This window comes from Juglans microcarpa x Juglans regia, chromosome 4S, assembly GCF_004785595.1.
Source record: "Juglans microcarpa x Juglans regia isolate MS1-56 chromosome 4S, Jm3101_v1.0, whole genome shotgun sequence".
Classification (NCBI taxonomy): Eukaryota; Viridiplantae; Streptophyta; class Magnoliopsida; order Fagales; family Juglandaceae; genus Juglans; species Juglans microcarpa x Juglans regia.
The window spans coordinates 5,678,715-5,700,600 of record NC_054601.1 but is presented as its reverse complement, the minus strand read 5'-3'; the positions used below and the strand labels follow the sequence as shown (position 1 = coordinate 5,700,600).

At 35.8% G+C, this 21,886-nt stretch overlaps 1 protein-coding gene and 1 non-coding gene across 2 annotated transcripts; both read left to right on the top strand.

The window, feature by feature from the left end:
* The first annotated feature begins 15,374 nt into the window (after nucleotides 1-15,374).
* LOC121263895 lies at nucleotides 15,375-15,469 on the top strand. Its single transcript, XR_005940381.1, has one exon. It is a non-coding gene; the product is annotated as a small nucleolar RNA snoR118 (small nucleolar RNA).
* A 1,248-nt stretch (nucleotides 15,470-16,717) lies between these two features.
* LOC121263044 lies at nucleotides 16,718-18,605 on the top strand. Its single transcript, XM_041165820.1, has 2 exons — nucleotides 16,718-17,972; nucleotides 18,182-18,605. The coding sequence occupies exon 1, from the start codon at nucleotides 16,805-16,807 to the stop codon at nucleotides 17,750-17,752; it is 948 nt and encodes a 315-aa protein (XP_041021754.1). The 5' UTR covers nucleotides 16,718-16,804; the 3' UTR covers nucleotides 17,753-17,972; nucleotides 18,182-18,605.
* The last annotated feature ends 3,281 nt before the right edge of the window (nucleotides 18,606-21,886 follow it).

The window sequence follows — 21,886 nt, the reverse complement described above, 5'->3', positions numbered from 1 at the left end:
GATTTTATCCAATTATATTTGAATATGGTTAAGATATGCCTACACAATATCCCCTTCATCTAAAATAATTCACATGAACACGTAACATCGCAATCTTCTCATTAAAGTCCACATAATATGTAACATATTTCGTGAACTTCTCAACACAAATTTCATCTTTTACCAGGTATGTCTTCTTCACACCATCCTGTCTAAGTAAAGATGGATCCATATCGAGTAGACCCATAACTTGTTGCTGAACTTCCCTGAATTTTGCATTTGTGTACAACTCTTAGAATCTCTTTTCAATTAGAGATCTAGATATACATGGAATTGTAACGATAAATGAGTGGAAGTCTGAACTGATTTCATTCTTGATTTTCTTTGTCAAGGCATTGTCAAACTGGTCAATAAACTCCTTCAAGTGTGTCTTTGCATGAACATATCCTTCAAAAAATATATTCATACTCTTGCTCCATTGTATTGTACTCATGCCAGAATTATAATGTCTATTATACCAATTGCAAGTCGAGAAATACAGGAGCAAGCTTTCACAATAATCAAAGAGAGGTTCTTTTTTAATAAATTTACAATGAGAATGAACTTGATTTCAACATCAGGATAGTGGATTGTGAGCAAACCCTTATAGCATCAAACAGGAGAAGTAAGACACCAATTTACCACCTATCACATTCATTGAAGTCTCAATGCTATATCTTAATAAAAAATAAATATTCAAATCTAATAATTGTATTTTCAAGCCACAATGCACCCTTGATCTTGAACATAGAATGTTCAAGAAAGCACGAGAACCAATAAATTGTTAATAAATATAATTACCATGATAACGATGTTGACGAAGATAACGATAATAGTAAAAAATATCCTCAAGTTTTTCCTATAACAATATTGCAAAGATAATTATGTATTGTTTTGTGATTTTTCCAATGCTAATCCTAAAAATATCCTCCAAGTGGCAGTTCCTATGATCAAGTTTTTATGGCACCTGTGAACGTCTTTACATTGGGAGGGTCTTGATTGGTAGGACTTGGTTACCCTCTAAAACTGTTATCATTTGACAGTGGAATGGCCCAAGGACCATGGTTATGGGGCTTCTTTTTGAGAAGTGGAACAAAAATTTTGGTAAGTCCCATGGCATTATAGCATACATAAGTACTCTATTCTTTTTTCTTTAATCAATTACCTTTATTTCTTCTTTCCCGGTTCACGTTAGTGTTTTCAAACTCCGGTTCATTGGTTTAAGAAGCAAATCACGGTTTTGGGTTCAAATTAATGGTTGCTCCCAACAATAAAGAATCATCCATGAAACATGAATTCATGCATTCAATATTCAACATGCATAATGCTTCAAGCAATACCTTACAATATGAGAACAACACAAACATTCATCAAAAAGCAATTGTGAGAAACTGAAATCCATTTTTAGACATGTTGGAATTTGCATTTGCTTGTGTTGCCAAGACTTAGGGAATTTCTTTAACCATTCATGCAGGCTGAACTCGGTGGCACAGGTAGTGGAGTGGGATCAACAGAGCTTCACTTTCTATTGGAAAAAAAAGCCTCAAAACAGAGATTGAAAAAATAACTTCAAAACAGAGGTTGAAAATAGATCTTCAAGCCAGTAAATTCAAAAGAAATCCAAACGGTGATTTCTTACTACGTGGTGAAAAACAAGACCCACACGGTAGAGTACTGTGAAGAAGAAGATGAAGACCCACACTGTGATTTCTTACCAGTTTGCTTACAAACGATGATGCCGAAGACTAAAATGCAACGATTCAATTTTTTTCCACTTTCTTTCGACAATCAAAGCACAATGTGAAGTAAGAATAAGCACATTATAGTTTTTTCCACTTTTTCGCAGAGCTCATAATGATTTCGGAAATTTGAAAAACAATCCAACATTTTCATCTTTCCGCATTTCTTGTTCTTCGTTTTCTTTTTTCTTTTTAACTTTTTTAATAGAATATAACGGCTGATGTGGCAATTTATCCATCATATGCGATTATGCCACGTCAGTCGTATGCCCACGTCAACCGTATGCAAGGGCCGAGTACCTCTATAAGAAGTGTATTATTAAAAGCAAATTTTACAAGAGGAAAGGAATAGAATCTCCATCGAGACCGTAGTTTTGTATTAATCCAACTTGTAAATTGATAAGTTGCGATTGGTCATTAAAGGTGTTCTATGATCTACTAAGGTGGATACCGTGGATTGTTTCATGAAACTATATACTTACTTTCGCATCTTTATGATTCTAGATTGATTAGAGAAAATAAGAATATATAGAGAACGATGATGGTGGATTCATTTTTTTACGTGATTTATACTTTTTAATCTTTATAATGTCATTTTAATTAGAGAAGTGAAAATATGTTAAGCCGATTCATATAATATATATATATATATATATATATAATATCTTAAAATAAAGGGCAATGCTAAGGTGCACACCAAATTTGCACCTCAAATATGCACACCAATACAAATGACTTTTTTCTTTTTCTTTTTTTCTTTTTCTTTTAAGTATTTTTCAAACATCCTTAATCATTAAGAAAAAAAAAACAATTTCACTAATAGTCAGTACTATCTTAATCATTAAGAAAAGTAAAAGTAAAAATCAAAATATATGAGTGAACACACTTAGTGTATATATTTGAAAATCATACTACAATTTTTCTAAAATAAATAATGCAGAGCTTAATTTATATATTCACTTGAATACTATCATTTATGCAATACAATACTAAATAGGAAAAAAATGAGTCAAGATAATATAAAGATTTGATAAGTCAGATGAATTAGATGGGTGGGTAATGACTGTTTAAGTTGTTAGCTTCGGAGAAAACTTAATAAAAAAGATCGCTTGCAAGCATATATTTTGACGCATCAATGAGGTAGATAATATAAAGTTGAATAATGTAAAGCCATGTTATATCAATTAAAAAATAACGTTTTTTCTTATAATCACAATAAGTTACATAATAAATAGTGTGTTAAAACACTCATTTGGGTGTGAGATGAGATGAGAGTTTTGTAGAGAAAAATTCTATATATTATATTACCATTCCACTTTTATCCCACTAAATATGATGTGACACATTTATCATCATTAAATGATCATTTATTGCATGTTTCTTTATCATCTAATAGTGATGAATGTACCACATATCACTTAATATGATCAAAATTAGATGAGAGTGTAGTGTATAGTATTACTCGTGAAGGAAAATTCTATACACCATTCTAATAACATAGTTTGTGAATAGTAGTGAGATAGTTTGAGTGGAGTATTTTTTGAGTTTTGAGAAATGAGAGAGAAAAAGTTGAAATAAAAAATATTATAAAGTTAACACATAGTTTTATAATATTATTTTTGTTTGAGAATTTGAAAATGTTGAATTATTTTTTACTTTTTATTTAAAAATTTAAAAAATTTATAATGATTAGTTTGAAAAATGAGCCTAATTAGAGTTGTTGGTTATGCAGCAAACTAGAGAGAGAGAGGGTAAATTCATTTTTCCGAAATAAAAATTACAGAGGAGTAATAAAATAAGTGTCATCTCGACTCCGGCTTGATAAAACCACACATAAGAAAACTAGACGACAGCAAACTAGATTAGGACTAGGGGTGGTACCGCCCCCTACGGGGCGGGGCCACCCCTCCCCCGCCCTCCGCCCCCCGCCCGCATATGCGGGGGTGGGGAATTTTTCCCCGTACCCCGCCTCCGCATGGGCGGGGTGCGGGGGGTGGACCTCCATCAGTCCGCACCCCCGCATCCCCTTTATGAGACATCGACCCAGTACAATTTTCTAGACTCTAAATGGCCCAGAATCGGTTTTGGGCCACTTTGGGCCCATAATTGGTTTTTGGGCCACTTTGAGCCATAATTTAACTTAAAAAATATATAGATTTAAAAATTAAAAATATATATATATATATATATATATATAGAATCATAGATTGAACTATTAAGTAGATATTAAGTTTTAACTATTAATTAATTAAATAATAATCATCACTAAGGCACTGAGCTGAAATTAGTAGTTTACAATTATAAAAATTAAGAGAACTAATAAACTATTACATTATTACAAACTCTTCTAAAAAAATAAATATTACAAATTGTACAATTAACTATTGTAGCAACATTACAATTAATTGTAAATTAACAAAATCATATTTTTTCAATTTGATCAATTTGATTTTGGGGTGGAGCTGTAGCGGTGAGTTCACTGAATGGTGAGTTGTGTCGATTGCTGTGAGACTGAAAATCAAGATCATAAAAGTTAATAAGTTATAAAACCTGAAATATTAATAAGTTAAAAATAAAACAAATTAGAATTAAAAAGTTATAAAGATGAAACAAAATTTTAAATGCAAAAAACAATTAAGGGAGAAATTGTGCAAGCCATGGCAATGGTGGGTCCAATACAAAATCATACTGCATCGGAGGTAGCCGTAAACGCCGTCTCATGTATTACTATAAGTATTAAATTTGAAATCAAATTAATGAATACCAATTAAAAGAAAATAAATAAATTCAAATAAGAAATTAGAAAATGAAATTAAAATAAATACCAGATCCAGGCTGATCATCACCCTCCTCCTCGACTTCGGCCTCTTCATACTCAAGAACATCTGGAACATGAATTGGAGTTCCCTTGATCCAATTCTGCGTGCAAATCAAAGCCTCCACAGTAGCAAGAGCTAATGAACTCCGAAATGAATCTAATACACGCCCTCCAGTGCTAAAGGCCGACTCTGGGGTTACGGTGCTAACAGGAATGGCCAAAAGTGTGCGGGCTATCTCTCCAAGAATGAGATACTTCACAGTATTCACCTTCCACCAACTTAATATATCGAAATATCGTGAAAATGGTAAAATCTCTGCTGCTAAATATCTGTCTATCTCTGACTTAGGGGTGGGAAGCGGGGCTCCGCCCCCGCTGCCCCGCCCCCGTGCGGCGGGGCGGATCACCCCGTCCGGCCTATGCAGGGGGCGGGGCCACCCGCCTGCATCTGGGGCTCCCTCCGGGGGCGGGGGCGGGATGGGGGTGACCCCCGCCCCGTAAATACCCAGGCCCCGCCCCGGATATATATATTATATTTATTAATTTATATATTTATATAAAAAAAAAAAAACCCAGGCATGAAACGACGTCGTTTCATGCCTGAGTTTATATCAAAACCCACCCCCAGCCCCCCTCCTGATTCCCTCCCTCGCAGCCTCGCTCAGACTCTCAGTCGATCTTAGTCTCTCCCTCTCTCTGAGTTCCCAGCGCCGCACCCAGTCCCTCTCTCTGCATCGCCGTCCCCTTCACCGTCGCTGTCGCACGACTCGCACCTGGACCATCTTTCTTCATCTTCGTTACCAAAGATCTGAAGGTAAGAAACCCTAAATTCAAAATTTTATTTTTTTTGTGATTTATATTTTTAATGGAGATTGGAGGAAGGATGGGGTTTATCAGAGATGGAAGATGAGATTTTGTGAATTATGTGCTGTGGAGCTTAAATTGTGCATGTGGTTTGAACTTTGAATGAGTCCCGTGCATGTGATTTTTTTTTTTGTTTGATTTATACTTTAAAGAGGGCCATATTATTTGTGTCTAATTAATTTAGATTGAAACCCTAAATTAATTTAGGGCTCCAATCCGAAACCCTAAATTAATTTGAAACCCCTAAATTAATTTAGAGTTTCGAAATCTCCAATTTTATCACATTGTAAACAGACTTTTATATCAACAATTTTAATGACATATACTTTAAATGTATGCTGAAAATAATAAAGATTACAATAATAACATTATTCTTAAAAAAAAATACAACTTCTATGATACTAACAAGAAAGATCATAACGTGGGGTTATGATACTAACAAGAAAGACCATAAATTTGCAAACAACTTAAAGTCTTAATCTTGAAAGGGATAGACCATCATAGACTTTAGTTGGTAAGTGTATACTTCAACAAACTTGATAAGGCATTGGCCATGTACAGTAGAGATGCCAATTAATATTGACATAAAGAAGTTAGGTAAGACATGGATCAATTTTTTTTAATCATTCTTGCTCTTTCTATTTTTATTCTCGAGCTTTATTTTAGTATTTACCTTGTCAACATGCATATATGTAACATAATGCTTTACCTAAAAATGGCAACAAAAGAAAAAAAGAGATAAAAAAAGGCATACTATGTTAGTCCTGACCAAATATTGTTTTGGCTTTGAATATGTGATATGAATGGTAATTATATAGTCATATAGTCTTGGATTGTATACAAATTATATTCTAAATTTATTACAATGTGTCCTATAATGTGATTATATAAGAGTTCACATTCATATACATATATATGAATGTGAATGATACTTTTTTTTATTCTACTTTTTTTTATGTTCATTATATAGTTACTATGCTTATAGTCTTTCAAGTCTAAGAAACTATAATCTATATTGTTAATATATAGTTGGCATGTTGCTATATTTTCTATAATTTCAGATTTCTTGTTTACTTGAGTTCATGGATATGCCAGCAGATTATAGTGACAGCTCTCCTTTTTAGGCCGAGGGCACCCCTACCCCTACACCTACACCTACCCCTCCTACTCATACCCCCACCCCTAGCCCTACAGCACCTTGCCTCGCCCTCAAGCCCAGCAAGAAACCTGCTTCAATAGTTTAGAGTCATTTCACCAAACTAGAGGGTGGTGACCCAAGTAACCCCCAAGCCAAGTGTAACCATTGTGGAAAAAATTATGGATGTCACTATAGGAAACATGGTACCTCACAATTAAAGGTGCACTTAGAAAAGCAATGCAAAAAAAATCCAATATTAAGATCATTACAAGAGAAAAGCCAATCTAAGCTAGAAATTGGACTTAAAAAAATGGTGGATGGGACTAGTGGGGGTGCAACTTTGAGGGGATATACTAAGTATGATCCCGATGCGTGTAGAAGACACCTAAATCGTATGGTCATCATGGACGAGCTACATTTTCAACTTGTTGATGAGAAATAGTTTCAAGCGTATTCTCGCTACTTGGAATTATGGTTTAATATTTCTTCTCGCCACATGGTGGCAAAGGATGTAAAAAAATATTTTTACATTGAAAATGAGAAGTTGAAGGGTCAATTGGCGGATCAATTTGTTTGTCTCACCACTGACACTTGGACATCGATCCAAAATTTTAATTATATGTCTTTGACTGTGCATTTTATTGATTGTCATTGGACATTGCAAAAGAAAATTATAAAATTTTATAAAATCACCGATCATAAAGGTGAGACAATTGGGAAGGCTTTGGAGGCCGCAATAAAGGAGTGGGGGTTGACTCGAGTTGTTACAGTCACAGTCGATAATGCCTCGTTTAACGATGTTGCATTGGGACATCTAAAGACCTATCTTAGAGAGGTAAATAAGACACTGATGGGTGGTGAGTGTCTGCATGTCAGATGTGCAACACATATTCTGAATCTGATTGTCATTGATGGTTTGAGGGATCTTCATGACTCGATTGCTCGGGTTAGGACTGCTGTGAGATGGGTGAGATATTCTCCTTCGAGGTTGGAGAAATTCAAGGTTACTGCGAGATCTGCGGGCCAAACATCTAAGAAATGCCTTTGTACTTATATGCCTACACGATGGAACTTAACATTTCTGATGTTGGAGGCAGCCCAAGAATATAAGCTGGCATTTGCATTATTGGGTGACGAAGACATCCAATATGTTAAATATTTTGATGATCACGGGGGATTGGGGAAACTCGTAGATGATGATTGGGAAATTGTAGCTGTTTTGTAGAGTTTTTTAGGCTTTTTTACGATGTCACCACGAGACTATCTGGAACTTTGTACCCTACATCTAATGTTGTATGTCAGCAAATATGTAGGATAAAAGAAGAATTAAATGATATGGTCGTGGGTGGTCACATTAGGCTGCGGGAGATGATATTGATTATGAGGATAAAGTACGACAAGTATTTGGGAGATTAACTAGGGCTAATATTTTATTATATGTAGCTGTCGTCTTTGACCCGAGGTATAAGTTGGATGGCATGATATTTGAATTGGGCCTTGCGTACGGGCAAGTATGGGCTAAGCTTATTGCAGCAAGGGTTCGGGAAACCCTTAATAGATTATTTGATGAGTTTTCTACCCTGCGGAGTGGTAATATTGCGGCACCTACACCTGCCCCCTCAGCCTTAAGCTCACAGTTTTCTGAAGTCGAGGTTGGAAAAAAAAGTAGATTGGAGTAGGGTGAGAGGTATGAGTAGACCCCATTTCTCCGGAGTTCTGTAGAGGCTCAGTCAGAGATAGACAGATACTTAGCAGCAGAGATTCTTTCATTTTCACGAGATTTCGATATATTAAGTTGGTGGAAGGTGAATGCTGTGAAGTATCCCATCCTTGGAGAGATAGCCAGCACACTTTTGGCCATCCCTGTTAGCACCGTAGCCTCAGAGTCGGCCTTTAGCACCGGAGGGCGTGTATTAGATTCATTTCGGAGTTCATTAGCTCCTGCTACTGTGGAGGCTTTGATTTGCACGCAGAATTGGATCAAGGGAACTCCAATTTATGTTCGGATGTTCTTGAGTATGAGGAGGCCGACGTCGAGGAGGAGGGTGATGATCAGCCTGGATCTGATATTTATTTTAATTTTATTTTCTAATTTCTTATTTTAATTTATTTATTTTCATTTAATTGGTATTCATTAATTTGATTTCAAATTTAATACTTATAGTGATACATGAGACGGCGTCTACGGCTACCTTCGATGCAGTATGACTTTGTATTGGACCCACCATTGCTATGGTTTGCACAATTTCTCCCTTAATTGTTTTTTGCATTTAAAATTTTGTTTTATTTTTAACTTATTAATATTTCAGGTTTTATAACTTATTAACTTTTATGATCTTGATTTTCAGTCTCACAGCAATCGACACAACTCACCATTCAGTGAACTCACCGCTACAGCTCCACCCCAAAATCAAATTGATCAAATTGAAAAAATATGATTTTGTTAATTTACAATTAATTGTAATGTTGTTACAATAGTTAGTTGTACAATTTGTAATATTTATTTTTTTAGAAGAGTTTGTAATAGTGTAATAGTGTAATAGTTTATTAGTTCTCTTAATTTGTATAATTGTAAACTACTAATTTCAGCTCAGTGCCTTAGTGATGATTATTATTTTATTAGTTAATAACTGAAACTTAATATCTACTTAATAGTTCAATCTATAATTCTATATATATATATATTTTCAATTTTTAAATCTATATATTTTTTAAGTTAAATTATGGACTCAAAGTGACCCAAAAACCGATTATGGGCTTAAAGAGACCCAAAACTGATTCTGTGTCATTTATAGTCCAGAAAATTGTACTGGGCCAAAGGCCCATAAAGGGGATGTGGGGGTGTGGACGGATGGAGGTCCACCCTAGCACCCCAGCAGCGAGACAGGGTATCCTGCCCCCGCCCATGCGGGGGCGGGGTACGGGGAAAAATTCCCCACCCTCGCATATGCGGGGGCGGGTATCACCCCTACTCTGACTGAGCCTCTACAGAACTCCGGAGAAAGGGGGTTTGCTCATACCTCTCACCCCACTCCAATCTACGTCTTTTCTCAACCTCGACTTCAGGAAACTGTGAGCTTGAGGCTGAGGGGGTAGGTGTAGGTGCCGCAATATTACCACCCCGCAGGGTAGAAAACTCATCAAATAATCTATTAACGGTTTCCCGAACCCTTGCTGCAATAAGTTTAGCCCATACTTGCCCGTACGCAAGGCCCAATTCAAATATCATGCCATCCAACTTATACCTCGGGTCAAAGACGACAGCTACATATGACAAAATATTAGCCCTAGTTAAATCTCTCCAATACTTGTTGTAATTTATCCTCATAATCAATGCCATCTCCTGCAGCCTAATGTGACCACCCGCGACCATATCATTTAATTCTTCTTTTATCCTACATATTTGCTGACATACAACATTGGATGTAGGGTACAAAGTTCCAGATAGTCTCGTGGTGACATCGTAAAAAAGCCTCAAAAACTCTACAAAATAGCTACAATTTCCCAATCATCATCTACGGGTTTTCCCAATCCCCCGTGATCATCAAAATATTTAACATATTGGATGTCTTCGTCACCCAATAATGCAAATGCCAGCTTATATTCTTGGGCTGCCTCCAACATCAGAAATGTTGAGTTCCATCGTGTAGGTGTATCAGTATTAAGACCCTTCTTAGATGTTTAGCGCTCAGATCTAGCAGCAACCTTGAATTTCTCCAACCTCGAAGGAGAAGATCTCACCCATCTCACAGCAGTCCTAACCCGAGCAATCGAGTCATGAAGATCCCTCAAACCATCAATGACAATCAGATTCAGAATATGTGCTGCACATCTGACATGCAGACACTCACCACCCATCAGTGTCTTATTTGCCTCTCTAAGATAGGTTTTTAGAGTCTCAATGCGACATCGTTAGACGAGGCATTATCGACTATGACTGTAACAACTCAAGTCAACCCCCACTCCTTTATTGCGGCCTCCAAGGCCTTCCCAATTGTCTCACCCTTATGATAGGTGATTTTACAAAATTTTATAATTTTCCTTTGCAATGTCCAATGACAATCAATAAAATGCACAGTCAAAGACATATAATTAAAATTTTGGATCGATGTCCAAGTGTCAGTGGTGAGACAAACAAATTGATCGCCAATTGACCCCTCAACTTCTCATTTTCAATGTAAAAATATTTTTTTACATCCTTTGCCACCGTGTGGCGAGAAGAAATATTAAACCATAGTTCCAAGTAGTGAGAATACGCTTGGAACAATTTCCCATCAACAAGTTGAAAAGGTAGCTCGTCCATGATGACCATACAAGTTAGGTGTCTTCTACACTCATCGAGATCATACTTAGTATATCCCCTCAAAGTTGCACCCCCACTAGTCCCATCCGTCATTTTTTGAAGTCTAATTTCTAGCCTAGATTGGCTTTTCTCTTGTAATGATCTTAATATTGAATTTTTTTTGCATTACTCTTTTAAGTGCACCTTTAATTGTGAGGTACCATGTTTCCTATAGTGACATCCATAATTTTTTCCACAATGGTTACACTTGGTTTGGGGGTTACTTGGGTCACCACCTTCTAGTTTGGTGAAATGACTCCAAACTATTGAAGCAGGTTTCTTGCTGGGCTTGAGGGCGGGGCAAGGTGCCTTAGGGCTAGGGGTGGGGGTATGAGTAGGAGAAGTATGTGTAGGTGTAGGGGTAGGGGTGCCCTCGGCCTGAAAAGGAGAGCTGGCACTAGAATCTGCTGGCATATCCATGAACTCAAGCAAACAAGAAATCTGAAATTATAGAAAATATAGCAACATGCCAACTATATATTAACAATATAGATTATAGTTTCTTAGACTTGAAAGACTATAAGCATAGCAACTATATAATGAACATAAAAAAAAGTATCATTCACATTCATATATATGTATATGAATGTGAACTCTTATATAATCACATTATAGGACACATTGTAATAAATTTAGAATATAATTTGTATACAATCCAAGACTCTATGACTATATAATAGCCATTCATATCACATATTCAAAGCCAAAACAATATTTGGTCAGCCCGGACTAACATAGTATGCCTTTTTTATCTCTTTTTTTCTTTTGTTGCCATTTTTAGGTAAAGCATTATGTTACATATATGCATGTTGACAAGGTAAATACTAAAATAAAGCTCGAGAATAAAAATAGAAAGAGCAAGAATGATTAAAAAAAATTGATCCATGTCTTACCTAACATCTTTATGTCAATATTAATTGGCATCCCTACTGTACATGGCCAATGCCTTATCAAGTTTGTTGAAGTATACACTTACCAACTAAAGTCTAAGATGGTCTATCCCTTTCAAGTTTAAGACTTTAAGTTGTTTGCAAATTTATGGTCTTTCTTGTTAGTATCATAACCCCACGGTTATGATCTTTCTTGTTAGTATCATAGAAGTTGTATTTTTTTTAAAAAATAATGTTATTATTTTAATCTTTATTATTTTCAGCATACAATTAAAGTATATGTCATTAAAATTGTTGATATAAAAATCTGTTTAAAATGTGATAAAATTGGAGATTTCGAAACTCTAAATTAATTTAGGGGTTTCAATCTTGGAAACCCTTAAATTAATTTAGGGTATTTCGTTTAGGGTTTCGGTTTCAATCTTGGAAACCCTTAAATTAATTTAGGGTATTTCGAAACCCTAAATTAATTTAGGGTTCCAATCCAAATTAATTAGACACAAATAATATGGCACTCTTTAAAGTATAAATCAAACAAAAAAAAATCACATGCAAGGGACTCATTCAAAGTTCAAACCACATGCACAATCTAAGCTTCACAGCACACAATTCAAAAAATCTCATCCTTCATCTCCGATAAACCTCATCCTTCCTCCAATCTCCATTAAAAATATAAATCATAAAAAAAATAAAATTTTGAATTTAGGGTTTCTTACCTTCGGATCTTTGGTGACGAAGATGAAGAGAGAGGGATTGGGTGCGAGTCGTGCGACGGCAACAGTGACGGAGACGACGATGCAGAGAGAGGGACTGGGTGCGGCACCGGGAACTCAGAGAGAGGGAGAGACTGAGAGCGACTGAGAGTCTGAGCGAGTGAGAAGTGAGCGAGGCTGCGAGGGAGGGAATCGGGAGGGGGGCCGGGGGTGGGTTTTGATATAACCCCAGGCATGAAACGACGTCGTTTCATGCCTGGGGTTTATTTTTATTTTTATTTTATATAAATATATAAATTAATAAATATAATATATATATGGGCGGGGCGGGGTATTTACAGGGCGGGGGTCACCCCCATCCCGCCCCCGCCCCCGGAGGGAGCCCCAGATGCGGGCGGGTGGCCCTGCCCCCCGCATAGGCCGGAGGGTGTGATCCGCCCCGCCACATGGGGGCCAGCCCTAAACTCATGTGATATTAGCTAAAATTTGAATTTGCATTCGGTTAATTGAACGAGAATGGTCAGGCTTCGTTTGGATTCTCAACTCATCTCAACTCATCATTACAACTTTTTCAAATTCCAACCTAAAATATAATAAACAATTCAACTTTTTCAAATTCTAAAATAATAATAATATTAAAAAATAATATTCTAACAATATTTTATCATCTCAACTCAACTCAACTCAACTCATTTCAACATCTAAACACAACCTGAGAGCACTGACATTGATTTAGTCAAATACTAGTGAAAGCTATCATTTAACTAATGTTCCTCAAATTTCATTTACATTAGATTAGTCAAATAAAAGTCATCCAATATATTTGCTATAGTATATCTATCTTTGAAGTCATAACTAATGTAGCTGGCTTATTTGCATTTAAAACCTATCTTAACTTATTTTAGCTTATCATTATAATTTTTCTAAATTTTCATATAAAATATAATAAATAATTTAATTTTTTCAAATCTTAAAATAATTTTTTTAAATTTCTACATAAAATATAATAAATAATTTAATTTTTATTTTACTATTCACAAACCATCTCAACCTATCTCAACCCATCTAAACTCATATCTGAATCCAAACCAAATTCAAATGAATTCTTTATTATTTTTTTCTCTTTCCAGTTCCACGGCTCGTTCCTCTTTCTCCTTCCCGCGACTCTTCTCCTTCTTCCTGCCCTCTCTATCACACAGTTCTCTTCTCTTTCTACCTTGCGCGTCTCTTTCCGGCAGCCAATGCGTCTCTTTCCGGCAGCCACTGCCTAGCAATTTTTGTCAGCTCTTTCCCGCAGTTCGCTCCATCAGTGAGGTCCAGATTTGATCCCAACAATAGGGTAAAATTTCTGCCTTGGCACTCGATCCCAAACATTCAGATTTGGGTTGCTCCGTTGTTTGATTTTTCCTTTTCGTTTTACAAGTTTTATTCAGGAAATTTTGTAGATTTGGGTTTTTATTCGTCTCTTTATTTTTCATTTTTAGTTTCGAAGTTTTCTTGGAGACGACTGAATTTTTTTTATTCGAAATTTTTTGTAGATCTGTGTTCCTTCTCCTGCGCACAACGACGGAGTTGAAGAATCGAAGATCCAAACTCTCAAAGTCGCAAACTCCTACTGATCTTGCTTCTTAAATCCTGGAGGTAAGGCTAATCTTCTGAGATTTTTTGGAATTATCCCTTCTAAGAACAACTTATGATGTATATATAAAGGTGTTGTTAACATTATGAGATATGTTAACATTCTCGTTGCTAAACTCATGATGTATAAAGATGTTGTTTTTCATTGATCTGTGGGTGCCAATGTTATTTTCGTTTCGTTGATTGGGTGACATTCTCTTATCTGTGGGGCTATATTCATATTCACAGCTTTCTCTTCCTATTTCTATGATCTGTGCCATTCTCAAAACACTTGTATAATATGTAAAAATGACAGAAAAGGTAATCAAATGGCTAATAAATAGTAGCTTGAGTGCTATTCATCTTGACCTGCCTAGATGAACAATAAAATTACCCAAGTACTAGATTTAAAAGAAAATAATAAATGTGTTTTTTTCTAAGCAAATGAATAGAGATGTTTTTTGTAATTTTAATCAGTTGACTGGTTGCAATTTTTATAGTTCTCTCACTAGTCTCTTGAATTTGGGTTAAATTTTGTATGTTGCATCATAGTTCGTGTGACTTCTGTGAGTGTGTTTCCGTGCCTTTATTGAATACTTCACTGGACTCTCTTGCATTTGGATTGGATTGGGTTGGGTTGGGTTGGGTTGGGAGAGGGAGCAAAGTTCATGCAACTTCCTTGTTATGCATTTGGCAGTGATAGATTTTCTGGCAGTTCAGCTTCCCTGCTTAAGAAAATATAAACAACAAAGGGGCCATTTTATAAACTTTACAAAGGGGCCATCTTAGTAAACCCTCTCAATAGGAGGAATGTTAACCCATGCTAAACTTCACATCATTTTCTATTATATTTTCTTCTTTGATAGGTATTTTTCTTGTATAAAACCTGTGAACTTGGAGTACACATTTTGAGCTTCTTAGTAAAAATTTTGTTACTTTTGAAAACAATGAATAGAGAATTGCTTATGGGATTCATAATGACTCCAAAGGGTTAGTGCCGATTTTTGTTTTAAAGCAGCCATTCTTCTGCAGAATGTTATCAGATTTTAAAACTTGCCAAATCCCCTTATGTTTTTATATCTTAGCAATTAATGACTTTTTTTAAAATTATTATTATTATTATATATTTTACTGCAATCCTGTTTTTGGGTCGACTTGTGGCTTACTTATTATTCTTGTTATCCAATCATTTTCTATGTTGGTATATAAAGGATAATGTCGAGTTGATTATCCATGAAGATGATGAATATGCATGCACGGGGCTCCGAGCAGTTGATTATCAGTTGTTTTATTGATGGACAATGCAGCCCTAGAAAGTTATATCTGATGTTGTCCCTTTGTTCAAGCAGTGTTGGATTATATGGGATATAGCAGGTAGTGTTGGATTGTGACTATTATATGTGTTGGATTTGTGTGTAAATATATTTGTGTTGGATTTTTGGGTTATAGCAAGTAGTGTTGGATTGTACATATGATATTTTTATTTAGATTGTTATATTATACATTATTGGATTGTAAAAATGAAAATGAATATGATCGTTGTAGGTTATTAGAAATTATGAAAATAAAATAAAAAATTAATTAAAGAAATATAAAAAATAAAATTATTTTATTGTTATAGAGAGTGTGATAGCCGATCCAATGTAGACTTCAAGTTTTGAGTGATTAGTTAAAAATAAAAAAATTATATATTAGTCAAATTTTAAAAAATTGGATGACCAATCCAATGTGAATGCTATGAGTGATTGATTTTGATAGCTTAAGAGAATTCACATCCCATGCCCCAAACCATCACTTTTCCGATAATTTGAGGTTTATTTTAAGATTTTGATTAAAATACTCTCTACATCCCAAACTCTATTTTAGGAAAAATGTTTAGGGGATGACATCTTCTAAATCATTTTTTATCAATATTTTATTCTAATACATAAAATAAATTTTTCTTCTAATCATCTATACTTTTTCTTATACTCATATTTGTTATAGTTTTAAATGATAATTTTAAAAATAATTTAATTAATTACGAAAATATAAAAAAAATTAATTTTAAAAATATTATCACATCCTCAAAAAAAATAATTTAAAGTTTTGTTTAAAATATTCACTAGAGTAATAGTTCAAAATATAAGAAAAAATATTGAGGAGTTAAGTTTGTAAATAGAAGTGAGAAAAAAGTAATAAAGAAATAATATAAAAATATTGTTTTAATAGAATAGAGAAATGATATGAAATGAAATATATGAGGTTTTTAAAATATGAATAAAATTTAAGAAAAATGTTTAGAAAATGTACTTTTTAACTAAATTATAGGAGATTTTATGGAGAATGACATGTGATGTAAGATGATTTTAAAAAAGAGTCGTGCTATTCATAAGCTTCACATACTACATACTTACTTAAAAATATGTCATTTTATTTTTTTATCCTATTTTACTTACAAACATGCTTAGAATAATTTTTATTACGTGAATAAAAATATAAAATAATATATTTTTAAATAAATGTGCTGAGTGTGAGGTTTATGTCTAAAATTTTTCATTAAAAAAACATGATGTAATTTTTCTATTTTTTTTTAACGCCCACAGCTATTGTCCATTTGTTATCGTAAGAAAACGCAGTCACCGGCCCGAAAACATCGTTTGCCGAGGACCTAAACACGGCGGAAATGGAAGACAACCCGAGAGCCGAAGCCGAAAGATTACTAGGAATCGCCGAGAAGCTCCTACACAACCGAGATCTTGTGGGTTCGAGAGACTTCGCAATCTTGGCCCAGGAGACGGAGCCCCTTCTTGAGGGGTCGGATCAGATCTTGGCCGTTGTCGACGTTCTCCTCGCTGCGGAGAAACGTATAAACAACCACCACGACTGGTACTCCATCCTCCAGATTGACCGCAGATCTGATGATCCAGATCTCATCAAGAAGCAGTACCGTAGGCTCGCTCTGCTCCTCCACCCGGACAAGAACAAGTTCCCTCTCGCCGATCAGGCTTTCAAGCTCGTTGCCGACGCCTGGGCCGTCTTCAACGACCACTCCAGGAAGTCAAACTACGACAACGAGCTCGGCATCTTCGCGAAGGTCGATCTCAACCTGCAGCAACCGAAACTGCCGGTCCGCCGTAGCCAGCCGCCGATTTATAGGAAGGACCTCTACAGGAATAGCAACATTAGTTTCAGTAGCGGCGCGAACGAGAGCATGGAGGATCAACGGCTGAGATTGTCGAGCTTCTGGACGATGTGCCCCTACTGTTACAACCTGTATGAGTACCCTAGGGTTTACGAAGGGTGCTGCTTACGGTGTCAGAGTTGCCATAGGGCGTTCGAAGCAGTGCTAATCGCGTCTTTGCCACCGCTGGTGCCGGGCCAGGACGCCTACTATTGTTGCTGGGGGGCCTTTCCGATGGGCTTCGTGGGTGGGAATTCGGACAGCGCAGGAAAGAGTACCATGGCAGGTGGCGCGAGGTTTCCGAATTGGACGCCATCGACGAAAGAGAATGTTAGGAATGATGGAACACCGTTGACAGCGGTGGGTGTTTTGGATGGGAACTCGTCGGGACTGAGACCCGCCCCGAGAAAGAGAGGAAGGCCGCGGAAGAATCCTGTGCAACCACGATGATCTAATTATTGGGACTAATATATATGCGACGGGTTTTGCTATTTGGTCACCGGAGATTTGGGGGAGGATTCAAACATTGTCAATGCAGAAATATTTTCCAATGAATGTGACGGGTTGGGTCCGGGGGAGATGATTTTAACGTTTTGTGATGAGTAATGTGCCGGAAGATGTTGGAAGATGCGTGGCTGTGGCACTGGCCGTGGCTTCTGCTGATGATCCAGTAAGGCTGTTGTTGACTACTGTACTTTTACTAACGTCATTTTACTTTTGGTTGTCGTCTCTAGATTTTAGGTGCTCTATCTTAAACTGAATGGCCTAAAATTAAACAGTGGTTTTATTACTAAGCAACAATCTGATTTCGGTAATTTGTGTTTTTTAGCCACTCATTTGAAACCCTTATTTCTGTGTTTACATGAATGTACATTTCAGTTGGGTGGTTTAAATCATGGATTTTTCACGCAGCTTTTCCTCTGCAAATTGCTTGCAGAGAGAGTTTGGAACGCTGCAGTCATGCTCTACTTGTTTGTTTATTTGTCCTTTCAACTAGCATTCCAGTTTGTTCATAGCTTAATGGGAAATCCGAGTTGCGGTTGGTCGGGTTTGCACGGTGAGCGGCCGGACATCGGTCATTAACATTGCTACATTCTTGATAACATGCGCGATCAAATTACTACACCATATCCATCTAAGCTTTCTTTTTCGTCAATATTGTATTCTCTTTGAGTAAATTGATATATAAAGTTAAAAAAACTGCACACGTTTGGAAAAGAAAGTAAATGTAATCCATTCGAAAAAGATAAAAAAGCTCATATTTGCTGAAGCACGAGTATCGATTACTTTTTGTGAAAGGCTATATTTCTTAATTGGTAGGAAAAGTTTGTTGGAGAACTATGACCGTCGGAACCACCCAGTGTTTCTTTTAACTTGGCTTCGTTTTTTTACCGCTAAAAGTCTCTCTTAGTACCCTTTATTAGCCAGGTATGAGGCTTGCTTCTAGGTGATTTGGGTGATAAGAGGTTATAGGTTTGAGTTTCCATAAACTCGATGCTAAGGAGGTTTTGCTCAATATCCTTGCCAACCAGTTCAGCATCACTATGCTCTTGGTGGGGTTGGGGTTAGATTATGGTTCAAGTCTATCTTGAGGGAGGGCTTCTGGTTTCTCTGCATTGATCCCACTTTGCTACCTCTTGTTGGATCCACTTCCTAAGGTATACAAGGGTGTAGAGAGTAGCAACCTCTACTGCCTCCTTTTGGCTGAGGAAAAAAGGTAATATGGAGGAGACTCGAGGGATATTTGGAGAATGAAATAGGATTATAAACATGTGAATAGTCGCGAAATAATTTGTGAATAGTAGTGAAATTGTTTGAATAAAGATGTTGTATAAGGACTTGAGAAATGAGAGAAAAATATGAATAAAAATATTATAAAGTTAAAATAATGTTAAAGTATAATTTTTTTAATATAATTTTTGTTTTGGAATTTGAAAATTTTGAATGATTTTTTGTGTTTTGTTTAGAAGTTTAGAAAAATTGTAATGATTAGATGAAAAAATTGAAGATTTGAGATTGAAAAGTGTTTGTATTTGATGTTTGGGAAGGAAATGAGATGATGAATTTTGAGATAGATGAAACCATCTCTATTCTCCAACAATCCTTGGTGATTAGGGATTTCATGTGAAGCTATCAGGTCCTACGAACAACTAACATTACATCCTGTTGTTTTCCATTTGCTGTTTGTTTGTCTCGTTTTGAGTTTCCCAATGAATTATCTAAACATGAATGTTTCCGCCTATTCTCATACTTTTTCTAATGTGGCGTTCCGTATACATCATGGTTCACTGATTCACTCACATTATTAATTTTTTATGGTGTATATTTGATTGAACATTGCTTGATTTATCTCGTTCTCTTTGTGATTTTCACTTATTTCGTTTCTTCCTCCATCCAACCTTCTATCAGTTGCGCACATAACAAGATGCTGGACAGAACGATTGGTGGTTTTACTTTCAGTTCTGGCTTGTTTGAGCAGATAAAGAGTTTTGGCTTTAATTGGTTTGTAAATAGAACATACTTTAATTTCACTAGTTGCTGAATTGGCTCTCTTCACACCTCTGATACAAAATCCCAAGGTGGAAAGAAAGAAAGAAAGAAAGTAAAAAGTTGCAGAGAATGGTTAGTAGTCATTCAGAGACATTCGCCCCAATATCTCCCTGATAAAGTGAGTCTATTTTAAACATTATAGTTAAAGATCAGGTACCTTTTTTGGGTTTTACGCCTCACTAAAAAGTCTGAGACCTCATGGTCGATGATTAGTTAGGAGAGAGATATAATTTTTTATTTTAGATAGAAGTTTAAAATATTATTTTTTAATATTATTATTATTTTTGAATTTGAAAAAATTGAATTGTTTATTATATTTTATATAGAAATTTAAAAAAGATGTAACGAAGAGATGAGAATTTTGTGTTTTATCTTTACCCCAAACCTGCCGTGACCACTGTCTTTTATTCCCGAGCCTTTACTCTTCTTATGGAAAAGTCCAATTTGCAAGTAACATCCTCAGTATTCAAATTTTATAAATTTAAGTTTTTTGGCGTGAATGGTATGCTCTCAACATCATAAGTTGCCCATGCGAGCGTGCAGCAGTGCCCAATGGCATATACTAGAGATTAGGATAGAGACTTTGCCATCTTTGTTGTGACCTCGATGGCTCTTAAGGGGCAGGGCCTGATCAAAATAGTAGATGGTGCCATGCCCCTGTGCTTTTCAAGACAGAGACTAGCCTTGCCGTTTGAAGGGTACGGGCCCAAATAGATTGAGGCTCAATAAACATAGCAAGGCCCACAACTGGATCTGGTGCCAATGCTTGTACACAAATTGATACTGGGATAGCTCCTAGAATAAAATTTTTCTTATCAGTTACTATTTATCATCCTACATCCTCTGAAAAATACATTTATATTCTATGAAAAATACTCCCACACCCTATAAAAAAGTTATAGGTGTGGAGTGTGAGAGTGAATAGTGGCTGATGCATAGTAAATCTCCTTTTAGAATATCCGATCAGAGCATCCAATAATATTTTTGACCCTATGCAATAAGATTGTCTTTAAAGGACCTGATATTTTCCCTTCTGTCTCTAAGTAATATTGTACACCACACTTTTTATCTCATTTTCATTCTATTATGTAAAATGTGACACATTTATCACCATTAGATGATAAAAAATTATCTAATAAAAGATCATACAATAGTGATAGATATGTTACATCTAATAAAAGATCATACAATAGTGATAAATATGTTACATCTAATAAAAGATCATACAATGGTGATAAATGTGTCATATCTTACATAATGAGATGAATGTGTCACATCTTATATAGTGAGATGGTAGTATAATGTATAAAAATTTTCTTAATGGTCCCCTAAAGAGTGGGGACCGATTAAAATAAGTACATCAGAAGCTCAAAGCATGACTTCCCTATTCTCATTTATTGAAGGGCAATAGCTTATGCTTTCAACCTATGTTTTGGATATCTATTCCTCCAAATCAAATGCAATTTATAGTAATATTATGGAGAGGCTTTCAAAATAACCTCGAGATAATGAGAAGAAAAGTATTATTCTGTCATTCACTTGTATTCCCATGGTCATCATTACCACCCCACTAAAGCCTTGGTCTTGTGCTATTTCTAGAAGCTTGCCATTGTACATATTGCTTGATTTTCCCTATTAGTATTACAAAACATACTAATTAGAGTTAGGATTTAAATTTATTCGAATTATTATGAATATAATACTCAGTTTCACTTGAAAAAAAAAAAAAAAAGACGAGCAATAAGAATCCTGGGCTTTCTTCTTGGCTTCTTCTTCGCTTTTATATATCCCTTTGCTTTTTATTTCTCTTTTTGTTGCTCTTTTTTGGTTCTGGGTAGGTTTCGCTCTCCTTCCTCCCGAAAGTAGTGAGAGAGAAGGGCTGATATCATCTCTAGGTCTATTGGCGAGAGCTCAAGCCACGCGCGAGTTGGAAGAAATTGTGGAAGGCTGGTGGTTTAATTGATACCAGTCCTATTGTATCAAGTGTTTACATAAACAATTACATAGTTTGAATTACAACTGCGCCAGTTAAGT

Bases quoted from the DNA above. Each gene is read 5' to 3' on its own strand.
- LOC121263044 (XM_041165820.1), top strand. From the start codon at position 16,805: ATGGAAGACAACCCGAGAGCCGAAGCCGAAAGATTACTAGGAATCGCC.